General features: G+C 38.7%; 1 protein-coding gene across 2 annotated transcripts in view; it reads right to left on the bottom strand.

Annotated features, from left to right (window-relative positions):
• Nucleotides 1-25,408, bottom strand: part of LOC124799324 (neuronal acetylcholine receptor subunit beta-3-like) — a 255,312-nt gene that overhangs the window by 29,142 nt on the left and 200,762 nt on the right. For both annotated transcript variants that reach the window (XM_047262912.1, XM_047262913.1), the window contains exon 6: nucleotides 13,815-13,971. In XM_047262912.1, coding sequence (XP_047118868.1) covers nucleotides 13,815-13,971 — 157 coding nt within the window. The remainder of the gene's footprint in view (nucleotides 1-13,814; nucleotides 13,972-25,408) is intronic.

Here is a 25,408-nt window from a genome sequence, read left to right as displayed (position 1 = left end):
GCCGGCTGGGTTGTAGATCTAAGACAGCTGATGTCAAGAAATTTGCAGTCAGCAAATAAATTTTGAAGAACCAGAAATCCTTCTAACAAAAAATGGTGTCCAGTAGTGAGAAGAAAGCACATGTCACACCTGTCTACAACAAGAGTGGCAGAAATGATTCACAAAACTACCATCCACTATCCTTGACATCCATGGGTGAGCTCAAACATACTGAGATATCTCAAACAGAATGACACCCTCAATGCCAAACAGCATGGATTCCAAAAACATTGCTCATGCAGATCCCAACTTTTGCTTTTCTCTCTTGACATTCTGAAAGCCATGGATCAAGGCAATCAGTTATATCTAGTATTTCTTGATCTCCAGAAGGATTTACTCAATACTATATCTATGCTTATTAACAAATGTGTGATCATACAGGATATCAAGTGAAATATGTGTATGGTTCGATTTCTAGTTAGGGAGGACAAAACATGTTACCTTGTACAGAGATCATTGACAGATGTAGAAGTAAATTTAAGTGTGCCCCAGGGAAGCATGATGGGGCCATTGGTTGTTCATGTATCTATGTGTAAACGGCACTGCAGACAATATTAATAGTAACCTCCGACATTTTGCATATGATGCGGTTATCTATAATGAAGTATCATCTGAAAAACATTTCAAGATTTCAAAGTGGTATAAACATTGGCAATTAGCATACAGCCAGAGAACCATCTGTTCAATTCCAGGATTTTCCATTCTGTTGATTAGCCTTTTTTCAGGATAAGAGCTTCTGAAAAATGAAGGTGATGGCAAATTACAAACACAAGTAAGATACACAGAATGCAGGTTTGACAGGATAAGTATTATAAATAGATATTATTTTAGTATGCAGATAATGTCAGAATTAAAGATAACCACCCACCATATAGTTCAGGTGCTACATGGCTGACAGCCACATAAATGAAATTGAAAATATATCTGAAATTTTGCACAATGTCCTTCCCTGAAGATAATTAATACACAAATGGCTATATTTTCCTTGCTAACTAAACTGTCTTAGAGCTGCAGCTTGACAATGGTAAGGGGCTGTGTCAGGTGGGATGGGTAAGAGAAGAAAGGAAGCAGAAAAGGGAAGGGGCCAGTGATGGAGAAAGGTGGCTTACTGAAGAAAGGCAACAGGGCAGATAGATGTTACTGAGATGGAAGTCTGGATTGAGAGGAGAGATAAAAGAAAGTCACACCAAGACTGTGAAAAGGCTAGTGTGTGTCTAGATTAATAGGGTGAAGTGGGAGACAATGTGGCATGGTGGTGAAGGGTGTGGAACAGGGGCTTGCAGAAATTGAGGCCAGGAGGACTGTGGAACTGTGAATTCCAAACGTTACATTTAAATACATTGTAGTGACAATCACATATTCAGTCCTGCTTGACTTACAAGAAAATTTAATATAGTTACCTAACATACAATAAACATTCATTTTCCATAGTGTAACTTGATAACTACGACACATTTTTGCCTTCCTGCAGGATTCTCTACAGGGAAACCCATTTATGATCTCATAACTGTTGCCTGCTTAGCTAAACAATAAAAATTTTTCTTTTGGGACATTCTATGACCTTCTGTGGACCATTAAACTGTGATTATGAAACTACATTGCTTTGCTATTAATGGCAAGCCTATTTATTGAATAGATAGAGTTACATCTTCGTAACAGAGGGCAGAGAGTCACACTGACAAATTGTACTACGAGAATGAAACTCAAAATGGGGGAACATAAATACATATAATTACAAACGATGTAGAAAAGCTAATCCAATGGCAATAGAGAGTTTTTTAAACCTTGTTAATGAACAAGTGTGGCACAATGTTTATAGTGTCGATAATGTAGATGACAAATATAATGCTTTCATTAACACATTTCTCACAATCTTTGAGAATTGCTTTCCACTAGAACGTTCTAAGTGGGGTACTAGCAGTAAAAGGCAGCCTGGATGGCTGACTAGTGGGATAAGGATATCATGAAGAAAAAAGCAGGAATGATACAAAAATGTTGGAAGTAGTCACAATCAAGCTACAGTAACCCATTACAAACAGTATTGGAGGTGCTTAAAAATGTTATTAGGATGGCAAAGAGTTTGTGGTATGCACATAGAATAGCTAATTCACAGAATAAAATTAAAACCATATGGTCAGTTGTAAAGGATATGTCTGGTCAGCAGCACAATAATGACGAAATAAAGTCAGTTCATAGTGAAAATATTTCTGTTACTCATAAGTCAGATATATGTACATATTTAACAATCATTAAATGATAAATCAGAAAATTTTTCTGAGCAATGCTGGTGAATTAAATAAAAACTTAGTTTCTACAGCAAATTATACAACTTTCTTGGAAAATGCCCTTCCAAATTGATGTTTGAAACATTCCTCTGTGATACTGACAAGGGGGCGATTGAATCAATAATTAAATCATATCTCATGGATATGATGGAGTGCCTAGCAGGACATTAAAGTATTATACTGCACATGTTAACCCTATACTTATCCAAATTGTTATTTTTCCGTTAAGAATGGTCAGTTTCCAAAACAATTAAAGTACTCTGTAATAAAGACACTTTATAAAAAGGGAGAAAGGGATAATGAAGACAATTTTAGACTTATTTCTATGCTATCAGTATTTGCTAAAGTTATAGGTTGGTTGGTTTTTTGGGGGAAGAGACCAAACAGCGAGGTCATCGGTCTCATCGGATTAGGGAAGGACAGGGAAGGAAGTCGGCCGTGCCCTTTCAGAGGAACCATCCCAGCATTTGCCTGGAGCAATTTAGGGAAATCACGGAAAACCTAAATCAGGATGGCCGGACACAGGATTGAACCGTCGTCCTCTCGAATGCGAGTCCAGTGTGCTAACCACTGCGCCACCTCGCTCGGTGCTAAAGTTATAGAAAAGGCTGTGTATGTAAGGATAATTGATCATTTTATATCACATAAATTGCCATCAAATGTACAGTTCAGCTTTAGAAGTCATTTAACAACTGAAAATGCTATATTCTCTTTTCTCTGTGAAGTACTGGACAGATTGAACAAAAGGTTTTGAATGCTAGGCATATTTTTTTGATTTAACTAAAGTGTTTGATTGTGTTGATCACAAAATATTGCTCCATAAGTTGGACCATTACGGAATATGGGAAGTAGCTCACAATCGGTTCACCTTTTACTTTAACAACAGACAGCAAAAGGTCATTATTCACAGTGTTGAGAGTGGCTGCAATGTGGGGTCTGAGTGGAGGATGGTCAAATGGGGGATGCCCCATGGATCAGTGTTGGGACCACTCCTGTTCCTTATTTATATAAATGATATGCCCTTTAGTGTTACAGGTAATTCTAAAATATTTCTGTTTGCTGATGACACTAGCTTGGTAGTAAAGGAAGTTTTGTGCAACACTAGCTCTGTTTCAAATAGTGCAGTCCATGACATAAGTTCATGGCTTGTAGAAAATAAACTAGCACTCAATCACAGTAAGATTCAGTTTTTACAGTTCCAAAACACAATTCAACAAGACCTGACATTTTAATTTTGCAGAATGGGGATATAAATAGTGAAACTGAACAGTTTGACTTTCTAAATGTTCAGATAGATAGTAAACTGTTGTGGAAAGCCCACATTCAAGATCTTGTTCAAAGACTTAATGCTATTCGAATGGTATCTGAAAAAAATGATCATTCGAAATGGAAATTAGTCTACTTTGCTTATTTTCATTCGCTTATGTCATATGGTATTATATTTTGGGGTAACTCTTCCCATTCTCAAAGAATATTTTTGGTTCATAAATGGGCACTTTGGACAATAAGTGGTGTAAGTTCATGAAGCTCTTGTGGACTCCTGTTCATTAGTCTGGGTGTTCTGACATTGGTCTTTCACTATATATGTTCTTTACTGTCACTTCTTGTTAACAATATCAGTTTATTCCCAAGACTTAGCAGCTTTCACTCAGTTAATACTAGGCAGGAATCCAATCTGCATTTGGATCACACTTCCTTACATCTAGTGCAGAAAGGTATGCTCTATACTGCTGCAGCCGTTTTCAATAAGCTACCACAAGAATTTAAAAATCTTGGCAGTAATCCACGTGCTTTCAAATCGAAACTGAAGAAGAGTTTCCCCATGAGTCACTTCTTCTATTCTGTTGAGGGATTCCTATGTTATATTGTTGATAGCATTTCCAAAAACTTATGGCTAGACTTTTTTGGGTTTTATTTTATCTGTTATTACTTCTATGGTTTAATTTCATGTACTGACATGTTCCACAACCTTGGAGATTTGCTCCTCAATTTGGTCCTACCAAACTAGATGTATGAATAAATAAATAAATAAATAAATAAATTGTGGAGTCACATAATATTCAGGGTTGAATCCGCATCTTTAATAATATGTATAAATGACCTTCCAGTGACTTCAGGGGAAAAAATCTGTTTCCTAACGGTGCAAGATGATGTATTGACATATGCTGCATATCATCTGCTGCATATTGTCTGTTGCATATCATCTGCTGCAGTGTAGCTGTTACAGTTATCAGGATGTCAGAAAATCTCATTGACATCATTACTGACAAAAGTCCAGATATTAATCAATTCTGGGGCATCATTTTCTGTAATTTCAAGTGCTTTCCATTGTCTGGTAAAGAAAATAATAGTCCAAGATTCAAAGGCCATTGCACTGAAGACTGCAAATGGAAAATACCTCCTACTGTTAGGAACCTGTATTGTGAGAATAACTATCAATGACAGAACACACCTCCTCAAATCTCTCAATTTAAAAGAAGGGCATAATGTTATCCTTGGGTGCGACTTCTTGCAGACATCGCAAACAGTCATAAACTGTGAAATATTGAAGCTGCAGTTGAAGAAGCCATTCCAATGAGTTCACACAACAAAGTTTGCTCTGGTCAATTTTCTGCCACTGATCACACACTTATCCTTCCATCATGAATGAGATGAGTTCTTGTCAATAATCTGGATACTCAGTTAAACTGTGAATCTCTGAGTACAAATGGTTACTCAGCCTCGCAAATAAGCCTATATACAACTGTCAATCACACCAATCACAAACAAACAAGGACAGCTCTGGATCACTAACTGCCATAGGTCTCATTTTCTGCAGAGTAGATGCACAATAATTGTAAAGCTTACTTGTTCCGTATTACAGTGATAGGTCACAACTGCAATTCACAGAACATTCAGATAACTAAACAGGATAATAACTAACTTGACACAGGGACAACATCAGCAAGTGCTGGCCATTCTGTGTTAGGTTTTGGGTATATTGAGTCTTGCGTGGCGATGAGGCACTTGATGGCTGAATGTGGAACGCCATATCAACACTGAGGTTGATCCCCTCATCAGTCAACAACACTCATAAAAGGGTGAATGTGGGGTAATTCAGAAGGAAGTGGAGAAGATGCTGTGAGATGAGATCATTGAGCCATATTCCCTGCAGAAGACACAGTTTTCAAGCATGCAGTTTCATAGTAATGATCTCTGATCCTGAAAAAGTGTGTCAGTCAGGACTGCTGCCAGAAGTAATTGCATGATGCTGCTGCCAGAAGTAATTGCATGATGTAACATTGTCCACAGGATGAAAGCTCCCTCCCACTCACAGACAAATTATCCCATGGAATATTTTATTAAGAAATTGGTCGATATGCTCTCATTGTATGTTGATGTTAAACAGAGAGGCTGGGAATTGTCCTGCAAATAGTAAGAGATGCATATAACACAACAAAGCAAGATATTGCAGGTTTCACACCATTTCTATTAACCCACATTCAAACAACAATCAATACTTTCAACCTAATGATGCTGAGCATGCTTACACCAAGCATAACCTGAACTGAAGAAACATGACATCTGACATAAATATAGACATTCGATGCCCGGGTTAAGGACTGTTGATGTTATTAACATTATAATGCCAAATACCCCCTTAGTATGGTTTTCTACACCTGTGCAGAAGGTCAGGATGTCATCAAAATCATTAAACTACTACTTCAGTTTACACTGAATCCTACCTTGATTGTCAGACATTACCTACAAAGTCGAGGATGATGATCTTATATTGGGGACACAAAACTGCAGAGAAGTTGATCATGTGCATCACTTCAAGCACTGTCATAATCTTGAGGCACAGATCAACATTAGGTGTTTCTGATAAAAGAAACATGAAGATCTGCCCAATGACCATGATGCCTCAATGGGAGTAACTCTATTTGAGCATCACAGTGACAGATAATGTTATCAGAACATGAGGACACACCATCGGTACCATATAAAGAGCTGCCTACTACATCCAGATGCAGGAAGGTATAGTCCATTCCAAAACAGTGGATCACTGTTTTGGAAAGGGGGGGGGAGGGCAATTCAAGGTGCTATATCACCACATGTTGTATGATGTTCACCGTGATGTAGTGGTTATTGTCCCTGGCTGTGAGATGTGGGTACCCATGTGATTCCTGCACCATGAAATTATTTATAGTTTATGATATGTAATTTCCGAAAGAGTCTGGGATTGGCTATTTATGAAACTTTGTACTAAGGCGGGCATTTCAGCTCTGTGTGTACTTTTTGTGCACTCAATAAATATGTTTTTAGCCAGAAGTGTTCTCGTTGATGACCCTACCCTTATAAGTGACACTTTATTCTAGATTTTATGTAACAAAATCAAGGGCACAAATTCAATCATATGAGGTGTACCAAAAATATTTGATCAGGAATAAAGCTGATCTGCAGCATACAGTTTAAGTTTTAATCTTACTCATATTATGCAGATTAAAAAAAAAAACATAAATAATACTACAAGGTGTAAGACTTTGCTTCTGCCATTTTCCCCCCACATTTGAGGCTTTGATGAAACAAATTGGTTACACATGTATCATTCAAAGTATTTTCCACTGCTTGCCACTACTTTCTCCCATCTTTCAGGCAGTGTATGAATCCCGCATTGAAAAAATTGTTCATCTTCTGAAGCGATCCACGAATCAATCCAATTTGTGACTTCTTCATGATATCAGAAGTGTTGGTCAGCCAGACCATGCGACATTGATCTAAACAGGTGATAGTCAGAGGGAGCAATGTCTGGAGAATACAGCAGGTGGGGTAGGACTTCCCATTTTAATGTTTCCAAGTATGTTTTGACCTCTTTTGCAACGTGGGGTCAAGCACTGTCATGCTTCAAAATCACTTTATTGTGCCTCTCGCTGTACTGTGGCCATTTGTCTTCTAATGCTCTGCTCAAACACATTAATTGTGTTTGATAACAAGTACCTGTGATTGTTTCACTTGGTTTTAACACCTCATAGTACATAACGCTGAGCTGGTCCCACCAAATGCAGAGCATGATCTTGGAGCCATGTGAATATTCAGTTTGGCCATCGATGTGGAAGCATGGCTGGGATATCCCCATGATTATCATAATGAACCAATTTTTTGTCCCTGGTCACAATGCGATGCAGAAATCCCTTCCATTTTTGCCTCTGAAGCAACTGTTCACAAACACACAAATGCTGTTCAATGTCTCTTGGTTTCAACTCACATGGGACTCAAGTTCTTTCTTTCTGAATCATGCCCATAGCCTTGAGACATTTTAAAATGGCTTTCTGTGTCACTCTCACTAATTGTGCCAATTCTTCTTGAGTTTGATGTGAGCCTTCACTCAGCAATGTTTCCAATTCTGCATCTTCGAAAACATTCTCTCTTCCACCACTATGCCAGTCTACAACGTTAAAATCAACGTTCTTGAATTGTTGAAACCACTCACGACATATTCTTTCATTAATAGCGTCCTTACCATATGTACTTGAGAGCATTTGATGAGACTCAGCTGCTGTTTTCTTCATACTGAAACAAAACAGTAACACCTCCCGCAAATGATGAGAATTAGGCTCGTTAACTGACATTTTCAATCAAGAACAACTTTATGATGCAGACACAAATTGACTAATGTTTCAATGAGGTTATGTTGACTGAGGTCCAAGCTAACTGCCTGACATCTGCAATCTGTTTGTTTCGACCGCTACTTACCATTGTCGCCACCTATTGGCAAATGGTGGAAGCAAAATTGTACACCTTGCAGTATCAAAAATAGAAATTAATTTTTATCTGTAACTAAAACACCACGTGGAAACTTTCCTGAGATTCACCTGGAAAACACTGTATAATGAACACACTAATCAGCAAGTCCAGTTCATAATAATTCACTCTTCAAAATACCTACAATGGTATAGATTTGAATGGTTCCTGTGGAGGTGTGGTTGTACAGACAAAATTTCAAACCCACAGCTCTGGTGTTTAACAAAATTTTGATTGTGTTGCCACATATATAAACCAAATGACCTGTTGGTGGCCAGGCTACATGGCAGAGATTTTTTCATGTGGAAGTGACAGCTGTCAAAATGCTCTTGATAAAATGGAAATGCTGTGTGGCTAGGGCCTCCCATTGGGTAGACCATTCGCCTGGTGCAAGTCTTTCGAGTTGACACCACTTCAGTGACTTGCATGTCGATGGGGATGAAATGATGATGATAAGGACAACACAACACCCAGTCCCTGAGTGGCAAAAATCTCTGACCCAGCCGGGAATGGAACCCAGGGCACTAGGTATGATATTCTGTCGTGCTGACCACTCAGCTACCAGGGGTGGACTAATGCTCTTGATGGTTAGTGAGCTTGAGATCTGCTTTGAGGTAAAGAAGCACAAACAAATATGTGACATGACATGGGCACCCATATAGAACCCTCCATGGCTGTCTGTGTATGGGACATCTATATGAAACCTTCCCAGCCCTATAAAATTCCAAACCCATTGTCTCTTTCAGGTTCATTGATGGTATTTTCATAAACTGGACCCAAGGCTAAGACATCCTATCCTCATCCTCAGCCCCTCCTCCCCCATTCAGTTCACCTGGTCTTCCTCAGCCCAACATGCCACCTTCCCAGGTGATGATCTCCACCTCTTTGATGACTCCATCCATATCTCTGTCCATATCAAGTCCACCAACCATCAAAAGTACCTGCCAAAAAATTCCACTCACATAGTCCGACCACATGAGGATAGTGTATCTGCAAAGACAAGAGTTCCCTTGCCCAGTATGCTGAAGATCTCACAAGCATCTTAACTGAGACGCTATCGCCCAAATCTAGTCCACAAACAAAATTTCCCATGTCATTTACTCACACATCTCTAATTCTTCTTTCAGCCCCAAAAACCAGTAGCAAAAGAGCACCCCCTCATCACCCATCATCACTGCAGATTGGAGTAACTGGACCATGTACTTTGACTGGGTTTTATAGTTCATCAGTGTGCCTGCAAATGAGGAGCATCCTGCCCACTATCCTTCCCACCAGTTATAAAGTGGTATTCCATCACCTACCCTACCTAATTAACATCCTGGATTACCCCTATACCACTCCCACTCCTAAACCCTTGTCACATGGCTCATATTTATGTTGCTGTGGAAGACCCCAGTGCAAGACATGCCTCATTCACCTGCCCAAAACATAATAGTCCAGTACCATCACTGGCTTTTCTATTGCATCAGAGGCAGGGCCACATATGAAAACAATCATGTCATGTACCAACTCTGCTGCAATTTCTGCACAGCATTTTATCTGGGCATAACCACCAGCCACCTTTCCCCAAACTTCCCTCCCACTCCCTGTCTCTTTTTCCCTCCTCACCCATTCCACCAAACCACAACCTTCCATACCTATTTACTACATGTCCTGTTTTGCTATCTTCTGGTACAATACAGTGATTTGTAATAATTAAATATAAGTAGAACATTTAAAAGAGGACTCTTCAACAGCCTTTATATTGCCACAATTTACCTTAATGGTACTTGTTGCTAATCATAAAAATCTGTTTCCAGTGAAATTTAATTTACAGAGCCACTATGAAAGATAGAATAGCAAGAAGAGGAAAAGGCTATGTCAACATGGGCTGGAAATGCATTGTTACCGATTTATTCGATCTTCAGTTCCTACAAACTCCACTGTATGTCTGCAATGCCAGATGTTTCACTCCAGTTACACATCAGAGGAAGTATTAAATGTGACCTCCTCCATTTGTTGCCTCATTGAATTCCACACACAATCAAAAATGGCTGATGTACTAACTGACTGAAAGACTGCTTAATGTGTGCATGGAGAGTAGATTCATCCACAACAGCAGCCGAATATACGTGAGAGACTTTAAGTGTACCCACAGATGAAAGCCCATGGGGTTTAAGTCAGGTGAATGGTGTGGCCAAGCTATTGGTCCACCTCTACCTATCCACCACTCAGGAGAATGAGCATTCAGGTGCCTCTGGGAAGACAGACTGAAATATGTGGGAGTACCACCATGCGTGAAATATATTTGTCAATGGGATGCAAGTGGCATGTCTTCTAAGTTCCCAGCCAATGCAGTACACATGAAATATGTGTAGTTCTGCCCAGTTAGTCTTCCTTGAAGAATGGAGGGCCACTAACAATGACTGCCCAGGTGATAAAGGAAATCCTCTGTTGGTGACAAGATGGATATTTGCAAGGGGATTTGTGCATGTCCACATGTGCTGGTTATGCAAATTCTGGATTTTGTCTCTTGTGAATGTCACTTCATCTGTGCATAAAATAACAGCTGAAAAGTTGGTTGTGAAAACACATTGCTACAGGAACCAGAGGTAGAACAACATTTGGAGGATAATCCAGAGGAGAAAAGGTTTGTAAGTGCTGCAGATGGTATGGAAACAGCACATTTTCACATTTGTGTTGATACCAGAACTTCCTTCCACAGGGTTGAGCAGACCTTCCTCATCCTCTGGTGTTGAATGTCTTGGCCAACCCCCATTCCCTGGAGGATGTGTGGAACTCATAGAGGCAGCAATGAATTCCTTCAAATGTCTTTCAGTTTGGTAATCTGCACAATGAGTAGTGTTCTGGTACAAGTGCCATGCCTCCATTCCATTGATATCTGTTAAACCATAAATGTAATACATGTCCATGAGCTCTTGGTTGGTTTACATTTCCAGACATGGTATAGGCAATTTCAAACCATCCCCTACACACTTTTACTAACAGCCACAGATACATTTAATGTTCCAAGTACTTATTTGTCATTTCATAGCAGACTGCACGCCGTAATTACAAACCACCAATATGCTGACAACTACAGATTTAATTGGCAATCACTGTACTTCATCTGTGCATTGCTTAGGATATTCAGCTCCATATCACATTGATTCATAATTTGATTACTTGTGTAACACTTGTAAATGGTGTTGTACAGTTTCCTCTGACAAAGACCACTTGTCAGCACGCACATGCTTGAATAACTCAGTAACTCTGCAGTTATGAACCCATGTTAACACAGCCTTTTCTCTTCTTGTTATCTGAGGAATCAGTTCCTGGTGTTTTGGTACTGTGCCATGGGTCCTGATAAATGCTGAAGGCATAAAGGAACTAGACCTGCCTTATCTGGGTAGGAGATTGCTAATACCCAAATTGCTAAGGTATGGGCTTCTAAGTGCCAGCAGTCCACTCTAAACATAAGGTCTATCTACATTTCACTGGCCACCATATGGTTTGGAAGTGGAAGGCTGCATCAAGGGTAGATGGGTTTTGGTTTAAGCATAGAGATTGTGTGGAGGGTATAAATCTCCAGAAAGAAAACTCAGCTTCAAGTTGAGAAAGGTGCTGATGTGTTGGGTGGTTGTTAATCAGTAACAGTCATTGGTAGCAATTTCTGGAAAACACTCCAACCAAACCTGCATAAGTCTTATCCAGATGGCATGCAATATTCTCAAGAAAAGAGATGCTATTGGTAAGGACATGCAAGAGCTTGTAGTCTCCAATTTTACCACCATGGTCATTCTTTGATAAATATGTGGCATAAAAATGAAAATGTTGTTTAACACTAGAAACATGGAAGTGGTCAGATTGACAATTTTGTAATTTTGTCTGTACAACCATTCCATCCATAGGCTTTTTGCCTCTGGAATGTACAAAAACTTAGTTAGTTAGATTCACATTTCATAGCTCATTCACATGATAAATTATGATGGTGTGAAACAAGCCATTTTACAGTCATGTAGAGCAAATTAATTTGTAAATATAGCTACATGCTGGACATTTATAAATTTTGTGGTTTTGTATTGTATTGTTTTGTTTTGTTTTATTATTATTATTATTACTAAATATACAAAATTGGATTAGTAATTCCTACCCACTACCTTTTAGACATTACAATAAAAGAAATTCTTCTACGGAATAGAAAGCGCTGTCAAGAAGAAATATTTTCAGTTTGTTTTCATATTTTACTTTGCTGTCTGTCAGACATTTTATACCACTGGGTAAGTTATCAAAAATTATAGTTGCAATATTGTGCACCTCTTTTCATGCTGAAGACAATCTTAATGTAGAGTAGTGATTGCCATTTTTCCATCTGGTATTGCGATTAGGTTCATCATTGTCCCTTTTGAACTGCAGTGGATTATTTACAATAGATTTTATGAGCTAGTAAGTATTATGTGAAGCAGTAGTCAGAATGCTCAATTCCTTAAACAGATGTCTACAATATGGTCATGGGTAAGCACCACATATTATTCTTAGAGCATATTTTTGAGCAATGAAGACTGTCTTTTGTAACAATGAGTTAACCCAGAACAAAATCATCGAATGAAAATATGCAGAATACGTCAATGTCCTGATTTGTATCTCCCCATGTTTTGCAACAACTGTAAACGTGGCTGAACTGAGGGTTTTTTTTTTTTTGTTTTTTTTTTTTTTTCAGTTTGAATTCTCATTTCATGGAGACCTAAGATGTTTCAGAATAATGACACTGGTTGAACAAAAACAGGATAATATGAAAGAAAGACAAGCATCAGAGCCCAGAAGTTTTTTGCTCTGGAAATGACCTCAGTAAAGATTTCAAAAATGATTTATTATACAGTTCTTTCAGTGTTGCAAAATGATATGACTGCATATCCAGAGATGGAACACAATGAATGAATGAATGAACAGAAACATGCACAAGCTTATATTACCAACAAAATGTTGTAAGTACAACAAAATACATTTTCTAGCAGTACAGAGAGCCCATGCAAATACATAAATATCAAACAGCAAATAATTAAACCCTTCCATTGGTCATCATGTACATAATTTTTTTCAAAAAAAGTTTCTTATTTTTGAAAGGGCAGAACTCTCCAGAATTAGCATGCAAAATTTAGTAACTAACAATAACGAATGTTTTATTACAAGACTTAGTGTAATGAATACTTTCTGATCGTAAATACTGTATGCCACAATATAACATTGGAAGCCAAAGTGTAAAACCAATGAAATGTAACTTAATGCTTTCTATAATTCCCAAAGTTAGCAATTATATTTATGGCAAAACCAAATGACCTCATTTATAGTTATTTTAAGAGATCAAAATATGATTTTTCTTGTTTAAGTTCTCACTTACAAGTGGTCCTAATAACTTTGAACATTCCACCTTATTTAATGACTCCTGTCAGTTTGTTAGTTCATCAATCATGTTACACATTCTGGAGTAAGGAACTGAACAGCATCAAAGTTCTGGACAGGAGATTACTTCTTTCCTTAACTTTTGATTGGACTGACTAAAAAGTTATGAAAAGTAGAGATCCAATATTTGGCTTGTTCATTGCATACTTGGCACACCTCTCCTTCAAGTTTAAAAGTTGGAAATTAGGTATTCTTGTTCTATTATACATGACATTAAATGAAAATACGCATCATAAGAAGTATCAATAACAAAATTTGAGTTATACCCACCTACACCTACTGCCACTACTCGTATTTCATGGCCTGTTGCATGTCGTTTCATGGTGAATTTGAAGCCAAGGCTTGGCCAGCTACCATGGCCTATTAAAGACGTCTCTGCCTTGATCACATCCCACACACGATCCTTCTCCACGTGAGTTGTATCAAGCTGCAACCAATAACAACTTTGTATATTGAAGAAACTACTATGTAAACTAACGCATAAGAAACGATGTTCAGTGGATGCAGTTACACACATCAAAAAAAGTTTTGCATCACCCCTGTTCCAAGAACTCCTGAAGATAGAAGTTGACTGTGGATATTGTATTACAGACACTGTCCCTTTGACTGTACAGAGATGTCACTAAACCTGCTCAAAGATGTAAACAATCATGCACGAGCAGCGCCTATTAGACGGAGTGGGTCCGACAGCTGATCAGTTCCAGTCATTCCACCAGAAAGGAGGTACACGGCTCGTGTTGTCTGTAGTTCAACCGTGCCTAGACAGTCAGTACCACAGTTCGATCATGTCTGCATTGTTACTTTGTGCCAGGAAGGGCTCTCAACAAGGTAAGTGTCCAGGCATCTCGGAGTGAACCAAAGCGGTGTTGTTTGGACGTGGAGGAGATACAGAGAGACAAGAATTGTCAAAGACATGCCTCGCGCAGGCCCCCCGAGGGCTACTGTGCAGTGAGTGACTGCTACCTATGGTTTATGGCTCAGAGGAGCCCTGACAGCAACGCCACCATGTTGTATAATGCTTTTCCTGCAGCCACAGGACGTCATGTTATGACTCAAACCACGCACAATAGGCTGCATGATGCGCAGCTTCACTCCCGACATCCGTAACGAGGTCCATTTTTGCAACCGCAACACGATGCAGTACAGTACAGATGGGCCCAGCAGCATGCTGAATGGCCACTCAAGATTGGCATCATGTTCTCTTCACCAATGAGTGTCAAATATGCCTTCAATCAGACAATCATCGGAGACATATTTGGAGGCAACCCGGTCAGGCTGAGTGCTTTAGACACACTGTCCAACAAGTGCAGCAAGATGGAGGTTCCCTGCTGATTTGGGGTGGCATTATGTGGGACCAATGTACACCGCTGGTAGTCATGAAAGGTGCCGTAATGGCTGTACAATACGTGAATGCCCTCCTCTGACTGATAGTGAACCGTATCGGCAGCATATTGGCAAGACATTCATCTTCACAGATGATAATTCGTGCCTCCATCATGTACGTCTTGTGAGTGACTTCCTTCAGGATAATGACATCGCTTGACTAGAGTGGCCAGCATGTCCTCCAGACATGAACCCTATCGAACATGCCAGGGATAGGTTGAAAAGGGCTGTTTATGGATGACGTGACCCACCAACCACTCTGAGGGATCTACACCGAGTCACCGTAGAGGAGTGGAACAATCTGGATCGACAGTGCCTTGATGAAGTTGTGGATAGTACGCCATGATGAATGCAGACATGAGTCAATGCAAGAGGACGTGCTACTGGGTATTAGAGGTATCGGTGTGTACAGCAATCTGAACCATCACCTCTGAAGGTCTCACTTTATGGTGGTACAACATGCAACGTGTGGTTTTCATGAGCAATAAAAGGGGTGGAAATGATGTTTATGTTGATCTCTACTCCAATTTTCTGTACAGGTTCCAGAACTCTCGGAACCGAGGCAATGCAAAACTTTTTTTGAAGTGTGTAAAAATGAAACTTGCGCAACCATTTGTAAGATGACTATACTTTCCTAAGATGATACAATTAGGTTGAATGACAGAGGGAAAATGTTTGCAGCAGATACTGACATTAAGCAACTGAGCTGCCACAGAAATTAATACTAATTTTAAACAGTATCAATTTTGTTTATTGAATTTGTCTTCCATGGATTCATATAGCAACTACTTGCCCTGGATGTGGCACATGTCAATATTTTACATGTATTTAGTTACACATTAACATTAAAAATACATACATATTATTGACTTGCACACAAGAATTATTGCAGTAACATTACAAGCCAAATAATAACTACAATTGTACAATATACAATATAATAATAAGACAAATACTTTATTACATTACAAACAAGACAATAAATACAGTTGTGCAGAAATAGCATTAATGCAGTAATAACATGTAGAAACCAACATAATTCACAAAAGATAATAGTGTTATACGAGGGGTGTTTGAAAAGTCCGTGCAAAGGTCTAGGTGGCACCACCAGCGCGTATCAAGGTCATGTTTAGTTAATAGCATCTTTGGAAAGAATGTACACCAATTTTCAGCCTTATTGGTCTATTTATTTGTGTTTGGAATTCGTGTGAATCAAGGAAGTCAAGTGATTGTCAAAAAATGGACGAAGAAGAATTTCGTGTGGTGATTAAAGATTACTTTATGAAAGGCAAAACGCCTCAGGAGACTAAAGAGAAGCTTGATAAACATTACAGTGACTCTGCACCTTCGATTAGAACAGTTTGTATAAGTGGTTTCAAAATTTTTGGATTGTCCATATGGGCACAAGTGATGCTGAAAGTTCTGGATGCCCTGCGGAGGTTATGACTTCAGAAATCATTGATAAAATCTATGATGTGGTGATGGATGACAGAACAGCTAAGGTGCGTGAGATCGCTAGTGCTGTGGGCATCTTGAATGAATGGGTACATAATATTTTCAATAAACATTTGGACATGAGAAAGCTATCCACAAGATGGGTTCTGCGATTGCTCACGCTTGACCAAAAATGAAATTGTGTGAAGTGTTGCAAGGATGGTTTACAGCTGTTCATGAAGAATCCACAGGACTTTAAGTGTCATTTTGGCACTGTGGATGAAAAATGGATACATTACTATAATCCTGAGACCAAAGAACAATCTAAACAATGGGTTACCAAGGGAGAATCTGCACCAAGAAAAGTGAAGACCAGTCCTTCAGCCGGAAAGCTTATGGCGACTGTCTTTTGGGATTCACAAGGTATAATCCTCATCGACTATCTGGAAAAGGGTAAAACTATTACAGGTGCATATTATTCATTGTTATTGGACCATTTGAAAACCAAGCTGCAAGAAAAACGCCAGCGATTGGACCACAAAAAAGTCCTTTTCCTTCACGACAATGCACCAGCACACACCTCAGCAGTTGTGGTTACAAAATTAATGGAAATAGGATTCCAACTTGTTTCACATCCCCCCTATTCTCCAGACTTGGCTCCCTCGGACTACTATTTGTTCCCCAATTTGAAGAAATGGCTGGTGGGACAAAGATTTTATTCAAACGAAGAGGTCATTGCAGCAACTAATAGCTATTTTGCAGACTTGGACAATTCCTACTATTCGGAAGGGATCAACAAATTAGAACAGCATTGGACGAAGTGTATAAAAGGAGACTATGTCAAAAAATAAAAAAAGGTTTACCCCAAACACGCAAGTAGTTTTTATTTTTGCACGGACTTTTCAAACACCCCTCGTATACATGGTAGCCACAATAACAGTCAAGAAAGTTGAGTTGCTTATGATTTTAAATTATCTGGTTAACTTGCATTTAAAAACTCACCAACTGAACAGTAGGAATGATCCAACAATAACTATTTTAGTTTGAAAAATGAAAAATGGTTGGTAATTCTTTAGACTTCTGTGCTCTGTAGGAAGCAAACTGAATATTTGTATGCTAGTGCACTTCACATCTTTTTGCATCAATAATGTTGTTTTCTCCCTGTTTTTATTATAATGGATGTCATTCTACCATCTTATGTCATGACTGTGATTTTTTGTGCTGTTATCACAGAGATTGAGGCATTTTATAACAAAATTCATGATAAGAGGATATGTACTAGGAAGCAGTTGAAAGTATTCCCAATCGCATGAACAGTTTGGAGAAAGAGGTTGTTGCAATTACTCTAGTTATGATTCTATAGTCTGTTCAAAATTACTTTAGGATTGATGGTTATGATGGATGTACAGTGAAACCCCTATTTTACGTTTTTGTGCAATCCAGACTTAAAAAACTCAAAACTGAGAAAAATGCATAACAGGGGAAAATTTGATCTCCCCCCCCCCCCCCCCCCCCACCCAAAATATGAGCAAAAGCATGTGTAATTGGCAAATATGATTAAAAAATCACAATCCTCTCTGACAATTTGTATACAATATGTCTAAGTGAAGGAAATTAAATCTACAATACAAGGTTTATATAATAATTTGTGGTGATGAATTTCTCATTTCTTAAAAAATCACAGTTGTGTAACAGCAACTAAAAACACATCAAAAAATTGAAATTGGTATCTGGGTACAAGGTAATTGAGATGTTTTCCGAGATGCTACAACTACAAATTCTACATTCAAAACATGTGTTTTTGAGAGATTACCCTTTGTGCTCATCCAGAAAAAAGCAAAAATTGATGAACATGTTGAATTAAACTGAAAACATCACAGCAGCTAAGTGGTTAAGCCATAAGCATAAATGCAGACAACTTCTTAATGACACAATTTGTCACAATTTTTGTTATTGTTTAATGATTTTCTTATGAGCTGCACTTCATATGCTCACCACTTTTAAAGCTTTATTTTAGGCTTGATGTGAGAAACAGAGACTTGAAAAATTAGTTTACTTTGCCAGTTGACATTACAAGCTTATTAGAAGTCAGCTCAGTGAATTTCTGTACACTGTATAAAATTTAAATCTGAAAGAAAGATCAGGTGCTACAGTTTCATTCCATGCCCTCTATCACTATTGCCAATTTTTATGATCTACAGTGTGTGGTGTGTGTGGGGCAAAATATATACATTAACAGCGTATATGTAGTTGTTGCAACTCTATCATGTCAAATCTGAACACAAAAGTCTTTAAAATGTGCTATCATAAAACCCTTGTTCTATTTCCATATGACATCTCTGTCATAGCACATCATCTGCACAAAAAGTATAATTTCAACACTACCTGCACTCCTGTCACTGAAGGGCCACTCCCTCTCTCCACACATCTGATAGGTGAGCTCTTTTCATATGTATTAGTGCGATGTGGTGGCTGTGCTGGCTATTGGGTGACTTACCTAGTCGTCAGTCAATAAGATTTCCCTAGCCAGAAATGGGCAACATTTCCTCGTTTATGACCAAGCATATTCTTTGAGACTCAGTGTTTGAATTTATAAGGTTGACGATTGATATTGTTGCTGAATACAGTACATTGGAAATACATGCAAAAGGATGAGACTGAGTTATAAGTGGCACAAGAAAAGGTGGTGGTGGGTGGACCACTTCATCAAATATTGGCTTGGTCTGCAACACTTCGTGTTGACTGTCTTGTTTTTCCATTACCACTGTAACCTAGTAGTAGTTGTATCATAATTACTTGGTGAAGCTAAATGTTGCAAGTTGTACTGGCAACACCAATCATGGATTATGTCAGCATTTCCTCTCTCACATCTGCTCTCTCCACAATGGTCTAAGATATTCCCTTAATTCTGCCACCACCTGTGGGTAACCACCTGTCTTTTGAGCCGGTTATAACAATAGGAAGAGAATGGGACAAAACCAAGTGAAACGTCGAGTACGAACTTAGAATCGAAATAACCCTTACTACGAAGAAATGTAAAATCAGGGAATTTTTAACATTGATCTTATGCATTTTTCACACGGGCTACAAATTTATGGCGTAGAATCATGAAAAGCATAAAATCAGAGAATGTAAAATCGAAGTTTCACTGTAGTGGGGTGAGGTTCATGAGGAAAGTACAGCACACATCCACCCAATCATATGGGACCTGTAGCCACAGCAATCACCTGCAATTGCCAGACCTGCACCCCACTAGTACAACACTCCCCGTGTAAACTGTGCTGAAGTTTCAGGTGGCTTGCTCTCCTGTGGGGCTGTTCATCATGTTCTGAGATTTTGTTTGTTTCATTTTCTTACAGGTGCTGGACTAAAATTTTATCTGTTGTTGTTATCATTTGCTGCATGAAACTAAACACTGTGAGAAGCAAATTTCTCAAATGTTATTCACTCAGTTTTACTCTCTTGATCAGGGTATTGCCGTATGAGATCAGTCAAGAGAAATGTTTTATGCATTACATGCCTACACCATCAACAATTTTTATTCATGATACTGCCAAGCATTTTGTTTGATGACAAAACATAAAAGTAAGAGATAAATTAAAAAAAATGAAGCTTATAGATCTAATATCTTTCTATACAGCCCATTTCCTTATACAAGGTCTGCTCAAAAAATTACAGAAATTTGTCACAAAATTTTTCTGTGCTTACTTTTAGTTACTGTGCATGGTCTCCTCTGAAATACTCTCCTTCACAATTGATACACCACTCCCAATGCCATTTCCACTTCTAGAAGCAGTCTTCCTACATTTTTTGTTGGATCACACAAAGTGCCATTTATGAATTTTCTTTTATTATTGCAAATCTTTGTCCTTTCGATGGGGTTTTCAACTTTGGAAATAAAAAAAAATTAGCCCACAGGGGCCAGGTCTGGAGAGCATGGAGGATGAGGCAGCACTGTGCTATTTTGATTTTTGTGCAATAGTCATACACAAACAGGGATGAACATGCAGGTGTGTGATCGTGATACAAGATCCGTGAATTGTCTCACCACATTTCAGGCCATTTCCTTCTCACATTTTCTCACAGGCATCACAACATGTCCTGACAGTACCATTACTTAACAGTTTTCCTGCAGCATGAATTCATGATGAACTAATCCCTCAAAGTCAAAGATAACTGTCAGCATGGCTTTGACATTTGGCCTGACCTGAGAAGCTTCTTTTGGTCTTGGAGAAACTTTCCCAACTCATTTTGAAGACAGGACTGTAGTCTCAACATCATAACCATAGACCCACATCTCACCACCAGTTATGATTCTCTTAAGGAACATTTCATTCTCATTTCACAATCCAAAAGCTCTTCACAGATTGCGAGGCAAAGGTCCTTCTGGTCTTGACTCATGAGCCATGAGATGAACTTGGCAGCAACATGATGCATTTCCAAGACGATATGTCAGGATTTCATGACATGATCAAACTGAAATGTTACATTCTACTGCAATCTCTCTGGCAGTCAGTCTTCAATTAGCATTCACAATGACATGAGTGTTGTTGGTAGATGTCAAAGGACATCCTGAACAAAGGTCATCTTTAACTACTGGCTGGCCATTTTTAAGCCCTGTGAATCATTCATAACGCTAAGTATGGCTTAAGCACTCATCACTGTAGTCTTCCTACATCATTTGGTGTGTTTCTGTAAAGTTTTTCTTGAGTTTTGCTCAAAATTTAATGCAGACGCATTGCTCCTCTAACTCTGCCATCTCAAAATTCGTGAAGTGTAGGAACAACATTCTATTCAGTACACACTGAACAATAACTAACAGACACACAACAATGAATGTTCCACCAGTTACACATTAAACACAGGCATCTGGAGGGATACCAACCGCATTTCACTCCAACACACCATTGGTGCGAAATTATGAATGTTTCAGAACTTTTTGAACAGACCTCATATAAGGGATTTGATGTTCCTTACTTCAAGAATGTTGATTTTTTTCATAATCTGTAACTGCTGGATTTATATGGCTCAGCCCTTTTTTTATTTAGTCTTTACTGTGACTATCCAGATTTCCCCGACTTCTTCTCTTCTAGATACTGCAGTTTGGATTAATGCTGGAAGTAGCATGCTTCGACACAAAATTAAAATCCTTTAAATAAATATGAAGAGTTTCTTTGAAGAGAGTGCCCATATATTCTTTATAACAATAGAGTTAACACTTTTAAACAAGACTTTCTCAATACAGGAACATCACGTATACTATTCTCTTCAGATCTGATTTATACGAATGAATTGACCATTCGATATCTCACAAGAAGATGACTACTTTCAAAAATGTTTATTTGTTTCTTCAGTTGTTTTCAACATTGTTAACTGTAGCTCTTGCTCAAGGATTAATGCACTATGCTGACATGGGGTGACACTCCTTGGAGCATGCACATACAAAATATATAACAAAACAGCACAACAGCTGTGTTCTCTTAAATATGAAAATCATTATACTTTGTGAGTATCATCATCAGAAAGGTAGATGTAGGGTTACACAGTACTCTTCTGGAGTGCTATGCAACACTACAGAAATTGACAAGCTGCAAAAATATACAGGTAATAGAGTCATTAGGCTGCCACTTTCTCACTATCATTCCAACCTAACAGAATTGATGTGGATTCAGATTAAAGGTTATGTTGCCAGCAATAACAGTAATAAACAACAACAAGCTAATATGATATGACATAATAATAGTAATAATAATAATATGTTGTCCACATGCAAGTAGCTCAGCAATGAACAGTTAGTAAAATCACCTCTGAAGACTGGAAGGAAGCCATCAATAACAGAGTGTCACAGAAAAAGCATGTAGAAAGAAGCTATGTAAAAAAAAAAAAATCGTTATACGAAATGATCATACAACCCCTGACAATAAAGTTTGGTGAATAGTCCTGTAACATTAATGTAGATGAACTATTAACTACGGTTACCTTATGTCCTTCAAAATAGTCGCCTCACATAACTATGCACCGCTGAGCTCTGTGATAAATGTCCTGGAAACCTTGCATGAAGTCTTCTTTTGGGATGGTGTTAAAAACCCACGTCATATTTCGTTGGATGTCAGGAATATCGCCAAATCTCTTTCCTTTCAAAGCAAGTTTGAGTCAAGGGAATCAGAAGAAGTCTAGAGGATTGAGATCCAGTGAGTATGGTGGATGTTCGAGTTGCACCATCCCCTTTTTTGCCAGGAACTGTTTGACGATATTGGCTGTGTGTGAGTGAGCGTTGTCGTGAACAAAAAATCAGCAACTTGTGCCTACTGGTGTCGTACCCTGCATAGATATTGCATGAAATGGGTCAAAATTTCAATGTACCATGCAGTCTCCAACATCATTCCCTCAGGTAGAAATTTCTTGTGGATAATACCTCGACTATCAAAAAAGGTGATGAGCATTGTTTTGATTTGTGATTTTTCAGCTCTGACCTTTTTCTGACAAGGTGATGTCAGAGAACACCATTCCATGTTTTGCCATTTCGTTTCTGGGTCATACCGGAGTCACCAGGTTTCATCCTCATTGACAATACAGTTCAAGAAATTGGGTTTCAAACCCACAGTTTTGACAAAATCCTGTGAAGCCTCTAAATGTGCCTGCTTGTGTTCAACAGTGAAGTGATGTGGCACAAGACAACAACACGTTTTCCTCTTCCATAACTCTTAGGTAAGGATTTGTCACATGGATTCATGGTTCATCTGCAGTTCATCCGCTATCATGTGCACAGTTAATCGACGGTCATTCGTAATTAATGTCCTCACTTTCTCAATGTTTTCATCACTGACGGCGGTTGCTGGTCGTCCGCTTCAGGCATTGTCAGAAACACTTTCCTGGTCTCCTCGAAAACATGCAAACCACTCGTACACACACTTCATGGACAGTACTTGATCCTCATAAACACATATCAGCATTGCATGCATTTCTTTCAGTGTCTTGGCAAGCTTAAAACAAAACTTTAAATTGATCCTTTGCTCATTCATTGTCCTGTTCTCAGTTCAGAACCAATGCATTAAACAAGCACTTTGTCCAACAGGTCTAACATAGAACACAGATGATGCTCAACTATACTATGATGGAGGCAGGTTTTCAACACTGGCTGCTATGTAGGTGCAGTGTGTTAGTCAGCATTGTTGCCCGATTGACCATTCTGACTTCATTCACTGAACTTTATTGTCAGAGGTTGCATCTTTAAATGATGGCAGTGAAAGAGTCACTCAAGTATCTCTGACAGCAATGAGTGTAATAACAGCAGAATTTACCACTGTCATCACAAAAAAACATACAGAGATGGATTCAGGTGAATATTTGGCATGTGTGGTTTAAGTAGCTGCAGACCACAAGTTGCAAACCATAAATTTGGACTATTAATAAGTAGGCTGTTATCCAAATGGAGCTCATCTCAGGAACTCAATCTTAATTGAACTAAAGAATATATCCCAAGGTTTGCAATATAATTGCTGCAATACTGAGGTAATATATTATGTATCACTATTCTTCTTATTTCAAAACCAATGAAATAAGTTTCCTCACTTCACTCAACAGGTATAATTTTTTTGTTATGTTACAAATAAATATGAAGTTTGATCAGAAAATGTAATAATAGGTTAATTATAAAAGTAGCACTCTATTCCTCACAATGAAGTCAGATGAGTTTCTGGTTTGAAGCAAATTAAAATATGATGTATTCTTAAGATTTCACCTAAATTTAATAACAAAAATATCTCCCACATAATGAAAACTCAGTAATATCATCAGGAAATGCATTTATGAAATCTTTTCATACACCATCTCAAAAATTTATAGCCACAAATAAAACGAAAACATAGTGCTGCTCTTCCAGATAAACTGATATCACTTTCATCTTTGAACATCGAACACTTTGCGAGTCTGAGCAAGTTGAATGAAATGTAATTTGAGGGATGTGGCAACCATGTTCTGCCTGCTCTGCACCTCTATGTGTTCCTGCCAACTTGTGAGCAGGATTTGGATGAAGCAGTACAAAATATTTTTTGACTATAGCTCTCTCTCTCTCTCTCTCATGACCCCCCCTCCCCTCCCTTCCTCTCTCTCTCTCTCTCTCTCTCTCTCTCTCTCTCTCTCTCTCCCTCTCTCTCCCTCTCATACACACACACACACACACACACACACACACACACACATACACACAAACACACACACACACACACACAAAAGTTTCTACCCTTCAGACTGCAGCAAAACTGGCTGTTCATAAGCAGATACCTAGGATAGTGGATGTGAGGGAAGTGGGGGTATAGGAATGGAGCAATTGGGAGAAGAAACGAGTGCATACTAAGGAGGAAAGGGAAGTAACGTGGTTGGAAAAGGGAAATACAGATAGCTCACAGAGGCAGTGGCAAAATATAGAGTGTGTCTGGAAGCTATGAGAAGACACAGTGTGTGGGGACTCCCATAAAAAAAATGAGGTGGAAAATGATAGGACAGGGAAGGATGCAGCAAAGGAGTGAGAAGGCAGCATCTAAAGAGACGGATTAGTGGAGGTTTACACCAGGGATTGAGAATATGGAATATGTACCACATATATACTCTTCACTTGTAAAGTTCAGAGATGACGATGTTAGAGGGGAATATACAGGCTGCACAAGTACTGATATAACTGTCAAAGTCACTGGTGTTGTGGAGTGCAGTATATTAAGTAACTAGATGACAGAGTAACTGTTGAATGTAGCTTTGCACAGTCTACATCACAGTTGTTATTTCTTTTGACTAGCCAGCCACATGACTCCATAAGGCATCAGAAAGTTAGCAAGTTACATACTTATTTTTCTGTGTATGCTTTCATGGTTAGTTCTTAAATTAGAAGTGTAAGGATGGGCAGCACATGTGTGCTGTGTGCAGATGCAGGAGGAGCTAGCCACAGTTTTTGAAATATGGAAGACACTTCTGGCCACAGACAGCTGTCTTCAGGTTGTTGCCGCAGTGTGTAATAGTGGTGGAGAATTTGGCACATTGCATCAAACACCTCA

Source organism: Schistocerca piceifrons, chromosome 5, assembly GCF_021461385.2.
Source record: "Schistocerca piceifrons isolate TAMUIC-IGC-003096 chromosome 5, iqSchPice1.1, whole genome shotgun sequence".
Lineage (NCBI taxonomy): Eukaryota > Metazoa > Arthropoda > Insecta > Orthoptera > Acrididae > Schistocerca > Schistocerca piceifrons.
Note: the sequence above shows the minus strand (reverse complement) of the source record. Positions and strands in the feature narration are given on the sequence as shown.